This window comes from Lampetra fluviatilis, chromosome 6, assembly GCF_964198595.1.
Source record: "Lampetra fluviatilis chromosome 6, kcLamFluv1.1, whole genome shotgun sequence".
NCBI classification, from domain to species: Eukaryota; Metazoa; Chordata; class Hyperoartia; order Petromyzontiformes; family Petromyzontidae; genus Lampetra; species Lampetra fluviatilis.
The window spans coordinates 17,603,572-17,625,862 of NC_136280.1; the positions used below are offsets into that span (position 1 = coordinate 17,603,572).

The following is a 22,291-nucleotide window of genomic DNA, read 5'->3' on the forward strand; positions in this document are numbered from 1 at the left end:
GGACTGTTGGACCAAGTCCTTTTAGCGAGGGGTTGGGTGGCCAGCGCCACGCTCAACCACCACTATCACCACTACCACCATTACCACCACTACCAGCAGCGCAACCAGCATCATCACCACCACCATCACCTCCACTACCCCCATCATCACCATCAGAAACCATCACCTCCACCGCTGACATCATCACAAACACCAATACCTCCACCACCACCCTCCATTTCCACCGTCCCCCATCGCTCACCTGGCTGACCAGGTAGACCGAGTGGTGCACCTCCTGTCTCCAGTGCCGGCCCGAGCCTCTTGGGGGCCCTAAGCAGAATTTGATTTGGGGGCCCCCCTCCCACCACGCAGACTCATCTGTGCTAGAAGATTATTGACACAAATGTCACACTATAATGTTATAGCGAATATTATAAACGAATACAGTGAGGTTATGTATTAATAAAAAATAAAAACAACACTTAAAATACTTCACTCTTTTATTAAAAAAAAAACGATTCGGGGGCCCCCTGGTGGCCAGGGGGCCCCAAGCAGCCGCTTAGTTCGCTTATGCCTCGGGCCGGCCCTGCCTGTCTCTTGAGCATGGGGGCAGCTGCTTGAGTAGCAGTGCCAGGTGGCGTTCGGAATGGAATCACCACGGCAACGTGCTGCTGGGACCACTCAGCCCTCAGGGTGGTAGCTGCCCTCAGGTCTCACCAGGGGGTTGGCATGGGACACCGTCTCCAGGCTGGGAGTCGAGGAGACCTGGGCATTCATGGGACCCATTGTGTGGGTGTGAGTAGGTGTGTATCGGGGTGTGTGTTGGTGTGGATATTTAAAAAAAAAATATCCCTACATCTCTGCTTCATTGACCTGGTCAAGGCTCTTGGTACCATCAGTAGGCCTGGGCTCTGGGTTGTTCTTCGTGATTTCAGAGTCTCTGACTCTGCTCACAATCGTTAAGGACCTTCATGATGGTGAGCAGGCCCGGGTAAAACTACGTGGCCGGGAGTCCGAGCCATTCCCTGTTCACCTTGGGGTGCAAGAGGGATATCCTCTGGCTCCTACATTATTTAACATATATTTCGTCCACGTAGTTCGTGAAGCCTTTGATGGTTGTAACAGAGAAATCTACATCTGGTACAGATACAATGGGAGGCTGATCGATGTCCAGGTGTGATCAAGGGATGGCTCCCTATTGGTCAACGATGTTGTGTATGTGATGATCTGGTGATTGCTGCTCACTCAGAGGAAGCGTTGGAGGTGCTGCTGCTGAACCTGGAGTGTACCACTAAGAGGTGGGGCCTTACCATCAGCCCCACCAAAACTAAGCACCTGCCTGGGTATTTGGTGCCATCAGATACTCCACCCCGACAACTCCCAATTGGTGATGGGGTAGTTAAGGAGAGAGTGGAGAGTTTTCCATACCTGGGCAGCGTGATCATGACCGGCTCCAGTTTGACAGTGGAGGTCTCACTCCAAATAAGTTGAGAGGCTGCGCAACACTGTGAAAGCTAGCTGGTCTGTCACTCCACACGAAGCTTCGGGTTTTCTCGGCCATGGTCATGCCCTCCCGTCTGTACGGTTATGAAACGTCGACCCCACTAATGGAACATCTTTGCCGGTTAGAAACATTCGGCTCACCTGCCTACGATCCATCCTGGAATTAACCAAGCTGGATTGTGTGAGGAACTCAAAATACTTGAAATATCTGGAACAAGTCACATTGGTAAGCTCCTCCAGCAGGCAAGGATGCGTTGGCTTGGTCATGTAGGTCCGCATGCCCAGTCACTGAATGCTTATACAGCTTTTGTTCGGCTAGATAGAGGGGGCTAAATGAGTGCGACTTGGGCTCGAGAAGAGATGGAGTGAAATGGTACAGGAGGATGTGGAGCTGAGCGGACTTGCCGATGACTGGTACCAGCGGTGTCAAGATAGGCCTCTGTGGAGGAGGTTCGTGAAGGATGCTACTGGGCAGTTGGAGGCAGTCGACCTCCAACAACAACGGAGGGCAGAGGAGCGACGTTCACAACCCACAGCAAATTGGCACAGTAGGAGGCACAGGTGGTCCATCGGCCAGTCATTTCAGTCAGTCAGCCCATGGCACCTGGGTCTGCCCCGTGACTTCCTTCCAGCAGGCGTTCGACACTTTACACGGCCTTAACATGCACGTAGCCTGGCAAAAGTGCCGTAGTGACGTCACTGCAACGTATTGTCGAATGGCGGTTGTTGTTGTTGATGGGGAGGTGAGTTGATGTGCTTGGGGAGCGGTAGTGTAAGCGGATTTACGTGCTCCGCTACGTACCTGGCAACCCGGGTTCGATTCCCACTCACGGCTAACTCCAATGACGTTTATCTGAACTGGTCCTGGGCCTCCCTTAGTCCGACTCGGTCTCAAATAAGTTCCTAGTGAGGTGTGTAAAGATCGCGACTATGGAGATAAAGGCGCTGGGCGTGGTGCTGGCCATGCCCGGCCCCTCATGTGCCATGCTGTCCTTTATAGGTGCTAATTAATAGCACTTGCCGCAGCTTTCTTTAAGATTATCGAAGGGATCTTTATTTTTGTAAGTGTGTGTGTAGGTGGCACAGTGGGGAGGACAGCAAGTTGGTGCAGCTGCCAGTCATCTCAATCTACCCATGGGTCTGTCCCGTAATCTCCTGCCAGTAGCGAGCCTTCAACACGTCACGTGGCCTTAAGGTGCACCTAACCTAACACAAGCTTCGTGGTGACATCATTGCCACTTAATGGTAAACAGAGGCTGTTGTTTTTTTTACATGTGTGTAGGTGTGTGATGTTGATACCGCTGATGATGTTGGTGATGGTGCTGCTGATAATAATGCTGATGTTGCGACTAATAATGATGCTGCTGCTGATGATGCTGAATACACGAGGTGGGTGGAAGGTTCGGGTACATTCCGCTCATTGCGCTCTTCCCATTGCGCATTTCTGCACTGCCACAATCACTGCTCCTCTGTGCCAGGGCGCGAACTGGTTCAGCCGAGGTCCCAAGCCAATTCGTCATCAGCATCATCATCCGAACCTCGTCCTTCCCTCCTACTCCAGGCATCTCCTGCCCCCCCCCACCTTGTCCACTCACTTGGAGCTAAACAGCGAGGAAGAGGAGGCAGAGGAAGACATAGAGGCGACTTCTCCGAACCATGAGTTATCCAAGCTGCAGCGCGCAGAACACGGTGAAGAGTTTCATGATGAATCTGAGCGGCGAGGAAGGGACAACGGGCATGGTCCTGAGTGCGGGAGACAGGGGGAGGGGGAAATTAGCGGGTGGGTGTGAGTCAGTGTGGGAAGTTGTGTATGTATATTGAACCTCTTTCGCACCGTACATCGACAACCATGCTAATAGGAGGTGCGGGGGAAGCACAACAAACTAAACACCAAAAAACACTCGCCTCCACCTATAGAAAAGTAGCCACCCTAGATACGCTTAACGTTGCACAGAGGCAGCTGAAGACAGCCCTAGACACAGCTCTTTTGTTAGGAAGCCTTCCCCATTCCATGAACGAACCTAGGTTAACGGTCTTCCATAAACCGGGTTCCCCAGAATACACGCTGGGCAGCTATTGGCCAATTTGCCCAAAACTCTGGTGGCGTACTCTGGTTTAACATCGTTTGACACTCGGCTCGAAAAAAAGCTGTCTCTGGTGTGGACCAATCAGTTTCAAATACAATGCATATATTATCAGAGTATATATTTTTTGCATTCTGACCACAAGTATTGTGGTTAATGCAGACGTGATTCCTGGTAAAACGTTTCAGTTTGGTGTTTTAACATCTTAACACCTGTTTTGTTGCCATACAACAGGGGGAAACCTATTCTTGTCTGGTGGAAAGACTAGAGAAGATTCTCCAATCCATTATAGATAAGGCCCAGACAGGTTTTTTTAGAACAGGGATTCAGCTGAACATATCAGGGTCTTAGTCAATGCTGTAGAGCTAGCCACAAGAAATAACTTCCCTGCATGGTAGACATGTAAAAGGCGTTCGACAGAGTGGAAAGGGCATTGTTTTTACGGGAAATGGACAAATTCGGGTTCCCCTCCCAATTCACAGATGTGTGTGGGCTTATTTTACACAGACCCGATGACCTCGGTTGTAACAAATGGAATGTTTCATAACGTTGCGCTGGAGAGAGGAACGAGGCAGGGGTCCCCCCTCCATCTGCTGTTCCTTAGCCTCGCAATGGAAACTTTGGCTGAGAGCACTAGGACGAACCACTCAATTACGGGTGTGTCATATGGTACGGTTGAGAATAAAATAAACCTCTATGTGGACGATGTTTTAATTATGTTTAGGAAACCGGAAACATCAATCCCCGCCATCTTATGCATCGTGGCGGACAACAGGAAGGCATCAGGATATACATTAAACTCTGAAAAATCCGAGGTAATGGCCCTTTTCTTTAGTTACTCCTAAAACCCAGGAAGACTTGATGCTCTTCAAGTGGTCCTCATCACACGTTAAATACCTCGGAGTTATGGTTCTCTCCTCACTGAGCCAGCTCCGAAATAATCCCCCCCCTGCTTCATGAAGTCACTGCCTCGCTGGCCGTCTGAATCGACGTCCCCCTCTCTTTTCACAACAGGGCACACTTTATTAAAATTATGATTCTTCCAAAGATACTGTACCTGTTTGCGAATGATGCCGACACAGATCCCCAGGACTTTTTTTTAAGTCGCTAAATTCCAGAATCTCCTCCTTTATTTAGAACTGCAAGTTATCTAGTATAGGACACTCCCTTCTCACTCAACCAGCAGATTAGGGTCTATAGGCCTCCCAAACTTCTAGAAATAACATGTACAATGTGAAGGGCTAGCTCGACCTGAAAAAGTGAGGGATTCTGAAAAGCTGGGAGGAGGAATCGGTCAAGCCGTTCTCCCTAGAGGGGTATGCTCTGGCCAGAAATACAGATAGACCATGAGGAATACAGCCACTATGGTCAGTTGCCTCGACACGAACAGGATGCAAGGACGTCAAAGTTCCCTTTCAGTCCCACTACATAGAGCATCGACACTCTGGGGTACCCCATCATTAAAGGTGGGGGATAAGGTCATAAAATAGATAACTGGAGGGAGGCTGGCATGGAAAGGGTTGAGCATCTATTGTACACGGACGGTTGGGTACTGTCTTTTGATGGATTTCGGGCCGCCTATGACATCCCCCATTCTCAAATTTTTTGATATCTCCAGATCAGAGACGCTATAACAAACTCTGCCGACAGAAAACGGGACGCATGGACTCACTCATTTGCTGATTAGAGACACCTAAGGTTAACTATATACTGTCTAAGGTCTTTCGACTTTGGGTAGAGGGATGCTCCGCCAGTAGATGAGTGACCAAAAAGCTGTGGAACAGGTTTGTGCCCTATGAGATAACGCTGTAGATTTGGTTAGAGATCTGGTGAACCCCGAAATCTGGCCAAGAGCCCTACTACTTTGGTTAATCCAGTTTGAATTTATACACGGAGCATCCCTGACAAATTAGAAAAGGGCGAAGTTTACGGAGAGCTCGCCTGACTGCCCACAATGCACACCGGGCACGATACAAACATATTTTCACACGTTTTGGTACTGCCCAGATGTTTTGAAACTCTACTTGGACATTGTATAAGCTATTTCAACAACATATGAAGCACACATCTTTCTCCAACGGTCGAAGAAACCCTGTGGGTTCAGGAACCAAATATGGTGATGAAACGTGACTAGGCATGGAGTATTTGAGCCAAAAGTAACGGAAAAGGAGAAGGAATTCGAGGATAGGTGGTCCCCTTTCATGGCGAATTTAAAATAAGCCTGTTTAATTGGTGAACCGAGATATTGGGACCAGAGAAGAGGGGTTCCCTCCCCTCTCAGCAGATAAACGAGAGTGGAACTCGGTAACGCTCAAACGTTCCTTCTTCCCGTTCCTCTGCCCTTTCTCCCGTTTCCCCTCACTGATACTCTAAACATTCCTCATTAGTTTGGTTATACAGTACTTCCTTACCTCCACCCCCCCTCCACATTTAAAATGTTGATGGACTCACTCAGCTTGGGCAGCGCCCCCCCCCCTTCCAACCACTTCCTTCCCCCTTCTCTTGTAAAGAGCTCAGTTGCGTCGGGACGGCTCTTCGCGACTGTTCACTCATGGACTTGATTTGCACGACGCGTTATAACGGGCTCGTGTTCTGTTAAATAAAAGCCTAATAATAATAAAAAAATAACTGTTTGTGTTTACTTTGTTGTCCTTCCCTCTGCACCTCCGATTAGCACGGTTGGCTGGTGCAAAATAAGTTCAACATACATAAATACGTGTCAAAGCATTGAGCTCGCACAGTTAGATCCTGGGTTTAAATCCAGACATCCACCTGTGATTAAACCAGCTTCTTCAGTGCCAGTGAGTTCATGGTCTCAGCCCAGTCATTAACAATAATGCAAAACAATCCATCGAATTAAATTGGTTACGTAATGTAATGGATGACGACGTGTTGGAAGGGGGGGTGGATTAAAACTTACTCTCGGAGGTAGTTATATGACATCTGTTTATACAGGCAATTGCTTGGTCTGTAAATTGGTTCATTTGGGCTGTATAATGTTGTGCTGTGTAGGGTGGGAGGTGATAAGTATTGCCATCTTGGTGTACTGTCTGGTTTTAAGATTTGTCCATTATTTTTTTAATTATTTTTGTCTGTGTTTTGTGCTGAGTTCTGTCACTTGAGTTTGACAATCGGTTTGAGAGTTCATCACGTTAAGGTGGTGCTTAAGTGATTGTTGAAGATGCACAATGGTTGTGAAACGGTTAATTTCCTGTAAAACGGTGGTGGTTAAGCGTCGTGTTGAGCTAAAGTTGGAATTACAACTTTTCTCAACATTTGTTTTAGTTTATCATTGATATACTTGTTTTAGTTGGTAAATATAACTTGAGATAATTGATTTTAGGATGTACATGTATGGAGCGTTCGTTGGTAATGTGTTGGATGGCTTGGACTTCAGCACAAACACAGAGTGAACGAATGGGGTAAATAAATAATAAAATCAATGGGGAAGCAACGGGAGCGATGCACTTTTAAAACTGAATTGAAAACGAATTTCTTTAGAACTGCTTTTTGTGTTTAGTTTGTTGTCCTTCCCCCTGCACCTCCGATTATCACGGTTGTTTACGTACGGTGTGAAAGAAGTTCAACACACATACATATATACATAGGCTGACACAGAGGATTACACTGTGAGTGACCACATGGTGTATTTGTCCCGTTACACTACACTGATAAAACAATGCGGACACAATTCGAGGAAAATGCATATATTTTTTCATAAACAAAAATTATCATAGAATTACAACTTTCAAACCAATGTTATCCCCACCCATTAATTGCTTCCAACTGGAAAACTTGTTTGCAGAAAATAACGAATTAAGCTCTTGGATGGTGTGTCCTCTAAACTCCATGGTAATTCAGTGGTTGGGTGCCCCTGTGTATACATTTTCCTTGCAAACAGTAATTTCCACAAATGCCGCTTTATAGCTTGTAATGTTGATTTAAAACATGTGTTTTTCACAACAAAAACCATGATCCATGTAAGTTTTGGTTTAGGCCACATATTAGTTTATTCCAAAAAGCTTGTAATGTTGTTTGAATTTCATTATAAAATATAGTACAATAAAACCCTCTCTATCCGCGAGGGTTACGTTTTTAATCTTGGCAGTTTCACTAGATTCTGCGCGCACCTCCCCAGTGTCGGTGGTCTGACTACGTATGCTCGTAAATACTGGAGTCAGGCGAGTCGCAAATATGAATTAGTATACATTTAGTAACTTGCGAATCAGCAAAACTCAAGAATCCAGAACTCGCGAATAGAGAAGGGTCACTGTACTGATGCCACTACAAAAAAACAGGCATTTCTGGAACATACAATAAAATGCAAGTAGCGACTGTGCAGTGCAGTACTACATTGGGATTACCCGATTCGTTATGGTTTTGCGTAACGTAAAGATGCAGCAAGCAACACATCACTATTGTCTTGCGCGGTGTTGAATGTGTTTACATCAAGAGTGTGATTTTCTTCATAAAAAAACATTCATGGTCACCAAAAATTACCATTATATGCAGGGCATGGTATATCCGCCCACGTTATTTTGAGAATACACGTACGCTGGAATTGGTCAACATTGAATATTGTATATATACCACACATACACACAGAACATTCTGTATAGTGGCATCAGTGGCGCACTTTCAACAGAATACGCCCAAAATACACATACCGTAAATCGCATAGTTGAATTTACCTAATGTTAACATCTCCAGGTACAAACCTTTATAGCCACATACGTTGAAATATAATAACGTTAAAATGTTAATTCCCCCAAAATGTAGAGGTGCCCAAGTTATAAAATGTCGGTTTTCCACTGTTTGTAATGCATTCATAAAACAACAATTTTAAAAGTATCATTGCAAGTCAATGTCTAGTGAAATCTCATGACAATGTATGTGCGTTATGTAACTTCTGCAGTTAACGCAGGAATCCCGCATTTAGAGCTTTCTAGCTCACTGGCACCCTCTTGTAGGCATAGAGGTAACTGAACTGTATTTCCCTACTTTATAATGAAACTACTGCACCTTAGTCTAAGATGACAAAAAACATGCTGCACATTTTTAAAATTATTTAAGTATCGTTTTGCCTCCTGCGATTAGGCTGAAGCCTAATGCATATCACAGTTGAATACTTTTCGATGGTTTTACATTTATTTCCTCTGGAAATGTGAATAAAGAAGCAACCTTATCAAATTATTCCAAAGGCAATTGCGTGCAGACTTTATCAGTCAAACCAGCATACATCACTGTAGTGTGACGTTACGTCACAGCTCGATATGATTGAGTTTGCGTGGCGTCGGCATAGCCAATCGCAGTGGTGGTATTGCTGTCCATTGTCTGAATTACCATACTAGTACAAAGGTGGGCTGTACGTTGTAGCGGTAAAGACAAATAAAGATCAGGACTTTAAATTGACGACGTTAATTGTAAATGCACGTTATTTACGCGGTACATCTGCTGGGGACGTTTAGAGAAAACAAAGCATTAATGCAAAACAATATGTTGATTTGTTGGAGGTTATAATAGAGGCAACAGTATATAATAGATTACCTGCTTTGCCATATGGATCAGAAAAATGGATGGTTGACCTTGGAAATGTAACAATATCTGAAAGGTGTGCAAAATAATACAAATGTAACTATTTAAAAAAAAGTATGATATCAGGTAAGTCCCACTGAGCTGTACAGCTCTTTTTAGAAGCAACCTGGTCACCAATAATTACTCGACGAAGTAGATTATCACATGGAAATGTAAAACAGCGAAATACTTTAAACGTGTGATGTTGATTCAACATGTGGAGAGGAAAACCGGAGGACTCGGAGGAATATCCACGAGACCTCGGGGAGAACACACAAACTGAAAATATACAGTATATACAGTATATTTGGAGTTTGAATGTTTCTCTCTCCTCCACATTTATAAGCATGCGTTTAAAGTTTTTGGCTGCTGTAAATCTTCATGTGATAAACCATTTCGTTGGGCCATCATTTGTTATAGCCAGGTTGCTTCTAAAAAAGAGCTAAATAGCTCAGTGGGCCTTAGCTGGTAAAACAAAAAGTAGTTTTTAGTTTTACATAGGCGTCAGGGTCGCCATCAAGCCAACAACCTATTGTATACAAGGCGAGGTACATCTCCCAGCCACCGTAGCGCCCTGGAGAGGGTTAATAAAGTGCGCTTGGAATGGAGCCTTTGTGGAAAGATATGATAGTCAGCGGTCGAAGTTAATGGTGGAAACGGAATGATGAATTCAACTCGTAAGCGTCAGCCTCATGGGTTGTTGAATTGCGAAATCATGAGATGTAGCTATGGATTGGAAAGTCCTTCACCTACAAGTGCCCAGATCATGGCTGCGCAGATCAATTATGATGATTCATCAGCCGTGGAAACTCTCTTTCGGTCTTCACTGGGGAGTGGTGAACGAGTGGGTAATTGTAGTGCTATTCAAGGATTCTTTGTCATTAAAAATGAAACGTAGGCTCATGATAACAACTTGCTGGATTTGCCAGAGGTTCATCGTGCGAAATTGGAGAACCTGGTGAAAATGGAAGCCCTGCAACACAGAGACAAGCACATGAAAATAATCAGATTCATTACATTTAAATGCATGAGACGTGGGTTCGATCCCGACCCTGATGCCTGCTGTATATTTAAAGTTTGCATGTTCCCCCCATGCTTGCATGGATTTTCTCCGGGTTCTCCGGTTTTACCCTCCACATTTAGAAACATGCTTTTAGAGTATTTGGCTGCTATAAATATCCACATGATAAGCCACTTCATTCAGCTATAAGTTGTGGCCAGGTCGCTTCTAAAAAAGAGATAAATAGCTCAGTGGTCCTTTACGTGGTAAAATATAAATAGTTTACAGTTCAGTTCATACCTAGCTCACTGAGAGATGTCTACTTCAAGTCTGCTGCCCCTATAGTTGGAACTTCATTGCCATAACCATCCGTGCAGTTGACTCCCTTGCCTATGACTGATTGCCAAATATGAAACAAATGTCCACCGTTTCTGTACAACATATTCAGATTGTGTTCATAATTATATGGTTTTGTAAAACTACATTAACATAACGTCATGGGTCTGTAGTAGGATAACTATGAGAAGAAAAAAAATAAAGCAAATTATTTCCAAATCTGTGTTAAGAGAAGGTGATAGGTCTGACACACAGGCTCAACAGTTTTGAAATTCCAATTTACGGGTCCCACGTGGGGACCCATAACTCATCCCCTCACCTCTTGTACTTTCTCATTAAATCACCAATTACATCGGCATTGGATTCCTATGATATACTGCATCATGTGCAATTAACTATGTTACATATGCATGTTGACATGATTTCGCACCATACAGAGAGATAACCACGCGAATCGGAGGTGCGGGGGGAAGGACAACAAACTAAACACAAAAAGCAGTTCTAAATAAATACGTTTTCAATTTAGTTTTAAAAGTGCATAGTTCCAGTAGCTTTCTAATGTCTGAAGGCAGAGCGTTCCAGATGGCCGCAGCAGCTCATCTAAAAGTGCACGATGTGGTGACCATCTTTATACAATGGCTAACCACAAGTCACTGGGATGGTTTATGCTCATTGACGACAGTATACACAGTACATGGTAAGGTTATGTTACAGATCAGCGTTGTATGTGGTCGCGCTAAGTGAGGTCCGCGCATAGATTAACACGCCCGTGCATTGCTCATGCGTGGGAAATGATGACAGATTATGCGTTTTGCGCTGAACGTGCGCAAACAAAATTCAATGGGATCAAAATCATTGTGATTTGAACTGGCTCCCTGTGAAGTACAAAATCGACTTGAAGATTCTGCTTCTCACGTTTAAGGCATTCAATGGGCTGGCTCCTAAATATCTCGCCGATCTGCTCAAGTTTTATAAACCACTGCGAAAACTTAGATCAGCTGATTTTGGTCCACTACTCATCATTCCAAGGACAAGACTATCATGTTCTATGGGAGATGGAGATTCCCGCAGCCAGGCTGCGTAATTGTGGATTCCCCTTCCTCGGTTCCAGGAATTACATCTTAAAACTCACCAATTTGTACAACAGGCTTTTCCAGTGACTTTATATTAAAATATACTATGTTGGTGTCTAATTGGATTACGCTGTAAGTATTATAATTCGCTTTTAACATAGCTCCTCATTTTATTGTAATTTTGAGTGTAGTCAATGATATTGCAATAAGCTTTCTAGTTCGCTGACATTTTATCTACACTTGTGAGTGTAGTTTAACTTTAATTTACAGCACTTTGAGATACTTCAAGTTATTATACTCTTTGGTTATTATACTCTTTGGTTCTTTTGGTAAAGTCACGTAGGTATTATATTCTACCCACGTGACTTTATCGAAAGAACCAAAAAGTATGGATTCCTGCAGTCACGTAAGCTTAAAATCAAGATAGAGGTTATTATATTTATTATTGTACCATGAGGTCATATGTTGCAAAAGCTCCTGGGCAACATTTCTTTAAAGTTTTTGAGAGTCAACAACCCTGCAAAATTTTATTGAGATATATCTGCAAATCTATGGGACTTTATAATAATCCCAGGAACTCTGTGTGAACGTATAGGACTCTGTCAGTCATTGGTGGTGAGCCACTAAAGTTGAGTACCTCGTTTGAATCACAGATGGCGGAAAAACATCTAAGCCACCTCCTCGAGACTTCTCTGTTGTATCACTCACCCAGTGCTTTTAGCCACTTGCGTAGCCCTTGATCGTAGTGTTTCTGCACGGCCTTCAGAGCTACCAGTAGCTTCTGGTATTCCTCCTCTCCGCTGATGAAGTGCTCGAGTATGAAGGCGGCGCACTCGCCCTCGTCCTTGATGTCTCTGGCCATGTTGTAGACATGCCGCTGGATGTACCACTTGCTGTCCAGCTCGTCCAGCAGGACCCAAGGGTCCTTGGTGATCCACTTCTTTAGATCCTCGCGGCTGGTGATGATTCTCTCTCGTGTTCCCTCCTCCACAATCACAATCGCTGCCTTATTTTCTGTGGCGCAGTAAAATAATATGTTTACATATTGACATGTTATAGTTGGTTAAAGATGCACGTAACTTTCAGCCAACAAATGAACATTCGAACAACACTTGCGCCAACAGTCTATTACAGGCTATACGGGGGATCTTTGTCTTTGTGTACGTATAAATGTGTGTGTTGAACTTCTTTCGCACCGTGCGTAGCCAACCATGCTAATCTGAGATGTAGGGGAAGGACAACAAACTAAACACACAAAGCAGTTCTGAAGAAATTAGTTTTCAATCCAAATTATTTTAAAGCGCATAGCTCCAGTGGATTCCTAATATTGGAAGGAAGAGCATTCCAGATGGTAGTATATTTATCCAACTTCAATACATAGAGACAGACCAAGGGTGAGGAACCCTTTCCATGAATGAAGGCCAAAGATAACATTCAAATACATTTAGAAAGTAAAACAAAGCCTGTAACAGACTGTTGGGTCAAGTGCTGTTAGTGATTATCAGCACTCAATGAAGGCCGACACTGTGGCACACGAGGTCGGTGGCCAGTAGAGGCGGACCGATAATGAATTTCTGGTTTCGGCCGAAACCAGACCGAAAGTAAAACATTTACTTTCGGCCGAAACCGAAACCGAAAGTTTAACTACACTTTCGGCCGAAACCGAAGCAAAAACCGAAAGTTTAACTGTACTTTCGACCGAGACCAAAACAGGAAGGTATATAACCGAAGTTACCGAACAAAAGATTTATGAAATATGTCATGATACAATGCTACTTTAATTTAAAATAAATCTAGAACTAATAATTCAGAGCCTGCAGTAAGAGTCGCTAAATATCAAATCTTTAGGTGCTACTTAATTAGTAATTATATCTAAACAAACGAATGTTGTAGTTAAGAAACAACAGCATTTCCGCATCTTCTTGGTTCTTTCGGTAAAGTCACTTAGAAGGGAAATAATAAAAAAAATAAAAATAAAACATGATAAAATAATTCTCACGACGTTTCGGTCACAACGCAAGCAGCCGTCCTCAGGTGAAGACCAGGTCTTTCGGGGAGACAGCGTCTAAATGAAACACCACCACGCTTGGAGCGTCTATTTAAGCTGGGTTGGAAGTAGGGAAGTGCGCCTTTACAACATTATTTGCATATCAAGAGAAATTTAGCATATTTATGGGAAATGCAGGAATGTGATTAGTACTACTTGTGAAATGCGTAGGAGATGGGCGGGGGGTTTCAAAGTCATATTATGCCCGTGCATTACGCAGGATTAGCAGCATCAAAGGGAGGGGATAGGAGTAGTATTAATAAAGGGAAGGAATGTTAATAGTTTATTATTATACAATCTGCTATACACTATACCATTGACCGTCGAGTGAAAGATACTAAGAGGAAGCAACGAAATATGTCAATGGGAGAGTGGTAGGATGAGACTTGCAGCGGAGTAAAGAATCCATTCCCTGTGGAGAATACAAGATATATAGTCATGCCAGTGAGTTGACTGCGGTCTGAAAGTCACCGTAAACCTGAACACAATCAGTTAAGATCCGAAATGGTTAATTACGTCCTTCCAATGATTGCTGAGCCAGAATCCATCTTCTCGGTTGAAATTGTCTCTGTGTTTGTATATGTGGATCGCCTCATGAACGAATCTCTCTTGGTAGCCAAATGGCTTGCAGAGAACCTCTGTCTTGGAGAAGTCAATGTCATGTGAGTCCACTGAATTGTAACAGTGATCTGCCACGGCTGAGGTGTTTGTCCTACCGTGTTTCAGGTCTGCTTTATCTTCACGGATGTGGTCCGAGACATGTCGTTTGGTTTCTCCAATGTAAATGCTACCACAGAGGCAACTTAGTTTATAGACGCCAGAGTACTGTATGTCTGGAACCACATCTTTTACAGACGGGACCAGATCACGGATTTTATGTACTGTGTTGAATCGGACCTGGATCTTGTGTTTAATCAGAATTTTGGAGATCTTTTTTGTGACCCCTGCAATATTGGGTAAGGTGATGGTTTTGAAAGGCTCCTCAACAGGATCCTTCTTGATGGTTGGAGTGATGGCTTTGCGGATTGTGTAGTCGGAGTAACCATTAGCCTTAAGAGCATGGCTTACGTGTTTGAGTTCACTGGCAATGTGTTCCTGGTCGGATATGCATTGGGCTCTATGGTATAGAGTCTTGATGAGGGAATTCTTCTGGAATGGATGGTGGTGGGAGTCTGCTTTTAGGTAAGCATCCGTATGGGTAGCTTTCCTGTAGACAGAGTGACTCATTGAACCATCAGGTCTCCTTTTAATTAGGACATCCAAAAAGGGTAGCTTGCCATCCTTTTCGACTTCCATGGTGAATCTGATGGCTGGGTGTATTGAATTGATGTGGTCGAGGAATTGGTCTAGAGCAGTCTGGCCATGTGGCCAGATGACAAAAGTGTCATCTACGTACCTCTTCCATGAGGTCGGGCGTAGAGTGGCAGTCTGGATGGCTTCAGTCTCAAATTTCTCCATGAACACGTTGGCTACAACCAGAGATAGGGGGGAGCCCTTTGGGGTGCCCTCAGTTTGTTTGTAGAAAGTTCCATTCCAGGTGAAGTATGTATTGGTTAAGCAGTGTCTCACCATGGGGGGTACCCCAGTATTTAGTCCTTGATGAACCAAGTCTTCAATGATTGCGATGGTATCAGGTACAGGAACTTTGGTGAATAAAGAAACCACATCAAAAATGAAAAGCAGGTCGTCTGGGGACAGGGAAATTCCCTTGATTGTCGATACCAGGTCAGTAGAGTTTAGTACCGCAGAGGTTTTTTTCCAGTGAAAAGCCGCAGGATTTCAGACAAAAAACGAGCCAGTTTGTAGGTGGGGGAGTTGATAGTAGAGACAATGGGACGAATAGGTGTATCTTCTTTATGTATCTTTGGCAAGCCATATAGTCTTGGTGGCCTAGCTGCAGAAGGTTTCAACGAGAACTGTTTGGTTTGATCAATTAATGCGGTTGAATCAGAAATGTTTTTGTTAGTTTTAATGACGAGGCTGTTGGTGGGGTCTCTTTTATTTGTGTATAGCTGCCATCGTTGAGTTGTTCTTGAATTTTGTTGTTGTTTTCTATTTTGTCCATGATGACAGTGGCATTGCCTTTGTCGGCTGAGAGGATGACAATGTCATCCCTCTTTTTTAATTGAGCTAATTTAAAACGGTTATCTTTGCTGATGTTGCTAGCTGGCATCTTAGCGTTTTTTAGGGTTGCAGCGATTTCAGATCTAGCTACGTCTGCAGCTATGTGACCCAGGCCCTTGAGGGCCACATCTACTCGGGCAATGATATCATTAACTGGTATATGTCTAGGTGTGACTGCAAAGTTTAGTCCTTTAGCTAAAACGGATTTCAGACCATCAGAAATAGAACTGTTACTGTGATTAATTACGACTTTGTTAACGTATAGCTTTTCAGTGTGTGGGTCCGGTCTCTTGTTTGATAGGCGGTTGAATTTGGAAATCAAGTTGTCCTTACATTTGGTCGACATAGCGGCAGCTGAAGAGGCAGTCATATTGTCTACATGTTCCCAATCCGATGTGGACATTGTTGCGGTCAAAGATAAGTGTCTAACTAATCTAGTTCGGTGCATGTAAGTCTGATGTTCTCTGAGATAAGAGCTAAGCTAGTTCTAGACAAAATTCGTTTCGCATTAGAAGAAGTTACAGCAGCAGAGGTTAGTTTAAATGCGATTGGTATTACCTTAGAGTCGCGGCATCTCTTCAGAAAGGTGAGAGACTCGATTAGCTGAGCCTTCTCATCACGGAGCTTGTTGAAGGCTCTTAAAGTTTTATGGAATCCAACCCCGTAGTGGCTGTTCAATTTCGATTTAAAGCTTTCGTGACTGCAGGGATTCATCTTCTTGGTTCTTTCCGTAAAGTCACGTAGAAGGGAAATAATAAAATAATAAAAATAAAACATAATAAAATAATTATCACGACGTTTCGGCCACAACGCAAGCAGCCGTCCTCAGGTGAAGACCAGGTGTGTCGGGGAGACAGCGTCTGAATGAAACACCACCACACTTGGAGCGTCTATTTAAGCTGGGTTGGGAGGGGGGAAGTGCGCCTTTACAAAAGAATTTGCATATCAAGAGGAATTTAGCATATTTATGGTAAATGAAGGAATGTGATTAGTACTACTTGTGAAATGCGTAGGAGATGGGCGGGGGGTTTCAAAGTCATATTATGCCCGTGCATTATGCAGGATTAGCAGCATCAATGGGAGGGGATAGGGGTAGTATTAATAAAGGGAAGGAATGTTAATAGTTTCTTATTATACAATCTGCTATACACTATACCATTGACCGTCGAGTGAAAGATACTAAGAGGAAGCAACGAAATATGTCAATGGGAGAGTGGTAGTGTGAGACTTGCAGCGGAGCAAAGCATCCATTTCCTATGGAGAATACAAGATATATAGTCATGCCAGTGATTGGACTGCGGTCTGAAAGTCACCGTAAACGTGAACACAATCAGTTAAGATCCGAAATGGTTTATTACGTCCTTCCAATGATTGCTGAACCAGAATCCATCTCCTCAGTTGAAATTGTCTCTGTGTTTGTATATGTGGATCGCCTCATGAACGAATCTCTCATGGTAGTCAGATGGCTTGCAGAGAACCTCTGTCTTGGAGAAGTCAATGTCATGTGAGCCCACTGAATTGTAACAGTGATCTGCCACGGCTGAGGTGTTTGTCCTACCGTGTTTCAGGTCTGCTTTATCTTCACGGATGTGGTCCGAGACATGTCGTTTGGTTTCTCCAATGTAAATGCGCTCACAGAGAAAACTTAATTTGTAGACGCCAGGGTACTGTATGTCTGGAACCACATCTTTTACAGACGGGACCAGATCACGGATTTTATGTACTTTGTTGAATCGGACCTGGATCTTGTGTTTAATCAGAATTTTGGAGATCTTTTTTGTGACCCCAGCAATGTAGGGCAAGGTGATGGTTTTGAAAGGCTCCTCAACAGGATCCTTCTTGATGGTTGGAGTGATGGCTTTGCGGATTGTGTAGTCGGAGTAACCATTAGCCTTAAGAGCATGGCTTACGTGTTTGAGTTCACTGGCAATGTGTTCCTGGTCGGAGATGCATTGGGCTCTATTGTATAGAGTCTTGATGAGGGAATTCTTCTGGGATGGATGGTGGTGGGAGTCCGCTTTTAGGTAAGCATCCGTATGGGTAGCTTTCCTGTAGACAGAGTGACTCATTGAACCATCAGGTCTCCTTTTAATTAGGACATCCAAAAAGGGTAGCTTGCCATCCTTTTCGACTTCCATGGTGAATCTGATGGCTGGGTGTATGGAATTGATGTGGTCGAGGAATTGGTCTAGAGCAGGCTGGCCATGTGGCCAGATGACAAAAGTGTCATCTACGTTATTATTTGGTTCTTTCGGTTAAGTCACGTCTAAAGATAAAATAATAAATAAAATAAAATAATAGAATACGACGTTTCGATTGCAACACAAGCAATCATCATCAGGTACAATGAAATAGCGACATAAAATCTAACCAGAAAACTATAGACAGACACATTAGCAGACAGACATCACCAAGATACATAGAGAGAGCAACACAGGCAACAGTGAGAGGTGATCGTCTCTGTGGGGTGGCCTTAAATAGACAGAGGAGGGCGGATGCAGAGAGAGGGAGGGGGGTTAGAGAAAAAATCAGCATATCAATGAGTGGACAACAAAACGTGGTGCTGCAAGTGCGATGACACGGCAAGCAAGCCTGAAAATCAGGAGAAGGACACACCAAAATTAAATAACCTAGTAAAATATCGAAATGTAATGTAATACAACACAGAGGGTCGGTCAACACACAATTAACGCATAGCCTGGTTGATTACGTATTTCAAAGATTGCTAAGTTAGAATTTAAGTGTGAACATTCCAAAGAGAGGACACAGGCAGAGAGAACAAGTAGTCAGAGAGAGAGAAAAAAGAAGATAAGTTTAAAACTTCCCCGTAGAAGTGGTTCAATCTTAATTTTAGAACTTTCGTGACTGCAGGAATTATTATTTGGTTCTTTCGGTTAGGTCACGTCTAAAGATAAAATAATAAATTAAATTAAATAATAGAATACGACGTTTCGATTGCAACACAAGCAATCATCATCAGGTACAATGAAATAGCGACATAAAATCTAACCAGAAAACTATAGACAGACACATTAGCAGACAGACATCACCAAGATACATAGAGAGAGCAACACAGGCAACAGAGAGAGGTGATCGTCTCTGTGGGGTGGCCTTAAATAGACAGAGGAGGGCCGACGCAGAGAGAGGGAGGGGGGTTAGAGAAAAAATCAGCATATCAATGAGTGGACAACAAAACGTGGTGCTGCAAGTGCGATGACACGGCAAGCAAGCCTGAAAATCAAGAGGACACACCAAAATTAAATAACCTAGTAAAATATCGAAATGTAATGTAATACAACACAGAGGGTCATCTACGTACCTCTCCCATAAGGTCGGGCGTAGAGTGGCAGTCTGGATGGCTTCAGTCTCAAATTTCTCCATGAACACGTTGGCTACAACCAGAGATAGGGGGGAGCCCTTTGGGGTGCCCTCAGTTTGTTTGTAGAAAGTTCCATTCCAGGTGAAGTGTGTATTGGTTAAACAGTGTCTCACCAGGGGGGGTACCCCAGTATTTATTCCTTGATGAACCAAGTCTTCAATGATTGCGATGGTGTCAGATACAGGAACTTTGGTGAATAAAGAAACCACATCAAAACTGACAAGCAGGTCGTCTGGGGACAGGGAAATTCCCTTGATTGTCGATACCAGGTCAGTAGAGTTTAGTACTGCAGAGGTTTTTTTCCAGTGAAAGGCCGCAGGATTTCAGACAAAAAACGAGCCAGTTTGTAGGTGGGGGAGTTGATAGTAGAGACAATGGGACGAAGAGGTGTATCTTCTTTATGTATCTTTGGCAAGCCATATAGTCTTGGTGGCCGAGCTGCAGAAGGTTTCAACGAGAACTGTTTGGTTTGATCAATTAATGCGGTTGAATCAAAAATGTTTTTGTTAGTTTTAATGACGAGGCTGTTGGTGGGGTCTCTTTTTATTTTTGTATAGCGGCCATCGTTGATTAGTTCTTGAATTTTGTTGTTGTATTCTTTTTTGTCCATGATGACAGTTGTATTGCCGTTGTCGGCTGAGAGGATGACAATGTCATCCCTCTTTTTTAATTGAGCTAATTCAAAACGTTCATCTTTGCTGATGTTGCTAGCTGGCATCTTAGCGTTTTTGAGGGTTGCAGCGATTTCAGATATAGCTACGTCTGCAGCTATGTGACCCAGGCCCTTGAGGGCCACATCTACTCGGGCAATGATATAATTAACTAGTATATGTCTAGGTGTGACTGCAAAGTTTAGTCCTTTAGCTAAAACGGATTTCAGACCATCAAAAATAGAACTGTTACTGCGATTAATTACGACTTTGTTAACGTCTAGCTTTTCAGTGTGTGGGTCCGGTCTCTTGTTTGAGAGGCGGTTGAATTTGGAAATCAAGTTGTCCTTACATTTGCTCGACATAGTGGCAGCTGAAGAGGCGGTCATATTGTCTACATGTTCCCAATCCGATGTGGACATTGTTGCAGTCAAAGATAAGTGTGATTCGTGACTTTACCGAAAGAACCAAGAAGATGAATCCCTGCAGTCACGAATGTTTTAAATCGAAAAGCTTTTCCGCATTCAGCCGGACAGGCTGCCATCTGTTGACTAGTCGTATCTACATTAGCAGACCATGGTTGCGGATGTAACCTCGCTCCCAAGCTGCTACTGCTGACGTGTGTGTGTGTTTGCAGCCTATCGCATAGGATTGCCTAGCGCCGACTGACCGGCCGATAGGCAGAGTGGTAGACGTAGCACTAGCATTATATTTTCGGTTGACGAATGACCGAAAGTCAATATCAGTTTCGGCCGAAACCGAAACCAGACCGAAAAAATTTACTTTCGGCCGAAACCGAAAGTATGCCGAAATAGGCCATTTACCAAATTTCAGCGCCGAAACCAAAACCGAATTTCGGTCGGCCTCTAGTGGCCAGCACCATGCCCGGCCGCCTTTGCCTCCCAAGTGGTGATATTTACACACCACACCAGATACTCATTTGAGGCTGAGTCGGCCTAGGGGAGACCTAGGACCGGTTCAGATAATCTTCACTGGTGTTGGCCGTGAGCTGGAATTTAACTCGAGTCATCAGTTTTGTGGACCAGTGCGCTAACCACTCCACTACCGCTTGCCATATAGAAGACAAGCGAACATCATTACATGCCTAAGTGACTTATGTTACTGCAATAGGCGCTACATTGACAGCAGTGACTGGGCACGAGTGGTAGCATAATAGGTGTTGGGCCTCCGCTTCACCAATGAGAAAACATTTTTTTTACATTTTATAACATAAGGCCAATTGAGCTACTATATAGTTTTTCACAAGCGACCTGGCTATCACATATGATAGCCCGATGAAGCGTCTTATCACGCGGACATTTTAAAGCAACCAAATACTTAAAATGCGTGTTGATTCTCAATGTGGAGAGAAAACCCGGAGTACCCAGAGAATAAATCCACGTGACCATGAGGAGAACATGTAAACTACAGAGCTCCCTCTCGTGGAGGCCTTTCCTGCAGCAGCGGCGTGAGCAGCAAGCAATGAAATACCGAGAGAGGTGAGCCACTGCTTGATCTCGGGGAATTTGTCCTTGAGCTCCTGGAGTGTCTCCAGCAACTTTTGACACTTCCTCTCTCCTCCGTCGATGAAGTGGTCGAGCAGGAAGCCAGCCTGTTCCTTTGCGGCCATCCCCGCGGCTTTGGAATGGATGTGCCCTGCGATGTGTCCCCTCCTCGTCAGCTCGTCCCGCAAAGTAGACGAGGAGCTGGCACTGGCGATCCACTTTTTCAGATCTGGCTTATTGCCGCGGATCACGTGCTCAGCGTTCCCAGGCACGACCACGATTTTTTTTTCTGTAAAATGGCATTTCGCATACAATCCAAGATATAATTTTGGTCAAAGCTGTCAACACTCCCTACCTGCTAAATCCCGCAGCTGCTGCAAAGTAGACACGTGACCTCCCATCATCTGCCCTAACAGTAATCTCACCAACCTGGTCTTCATGTGAAAAATAATATCTGGGTTTTATTCTTTCTGGCAATAAAACAAGAGGTGTTAAGATGCGCAAACGCCAAATAAAAATCTTTTGCAAGGCATCAAGTTTGCATTAGCCACACACAGTACTTGTGGCAAAACATGGAAAATAACATTCTCTGATAATATTGGCATTGTCTTTGAAACTGATTGACGTGTACCATATTATCAGAGCATACTCTTAGTTTTTTCGGTAAAGTCACGTAAGTAAAAAATGAAATTAAAATTTATAAAAGTAATAATAGAAATAAAATAATAATAAATCACGACGTTTCGAAGGCAACACAAGTCTCCGTCATCAGGTGGGACCATCACAGCTAGATTTGCTGTATCAAGTGAGGCAGGGATTCCAAGATGCAATTTCTTAAATACAAGTTAAGGGGGCGGAGGGGGAGGGAGCTTATCAGAATGTGGTAGCCAATGATTGGAACGTATTGGGAGGGGGGGGGGCTAAAAGAGAGCACGACGTGTACGTGGACGTGTTTGTGCGCAAGCCCCTGTTGGTGCACATGATAACGTATTGGAAGGGGAGGGGGCTAAAAGAGAGCACGACATGTACGTGGACGT

General features: G+C 43.9%; 1 protein-coding gene across 1 annotated transcript; it reads right to left on the reverse strand.

Annotated features, from left to right (window-relative positions):
* Positions 1-9,700: 9,700 nt before the first annotated feature.
* Positions 9,701-21,419, reverse strand: LOC144932935 (uncharacterized). The gene is made up of 3 exons (XM_078857334.1): positions 21,241-21,419; positions 12,258-12,563; positions 9,701-10,113 (listed from the first exon to the last, which is right to left on the reverse strand). The coding sequence occupies exons 1-3, from the start codon at positions 21,377-21,379 to the stop codon at positions 10,022-10,024; spliced, it is 537 nt and encodes a 178-aa protein (XP_078713460.1). The 5' UTR covers positions 21,380-21,419; the 3' UTR covers positions 9,701-10,021.
* Between the last annotated feature and the right edge of the window lie 872 nt (positions 21,420-22,291).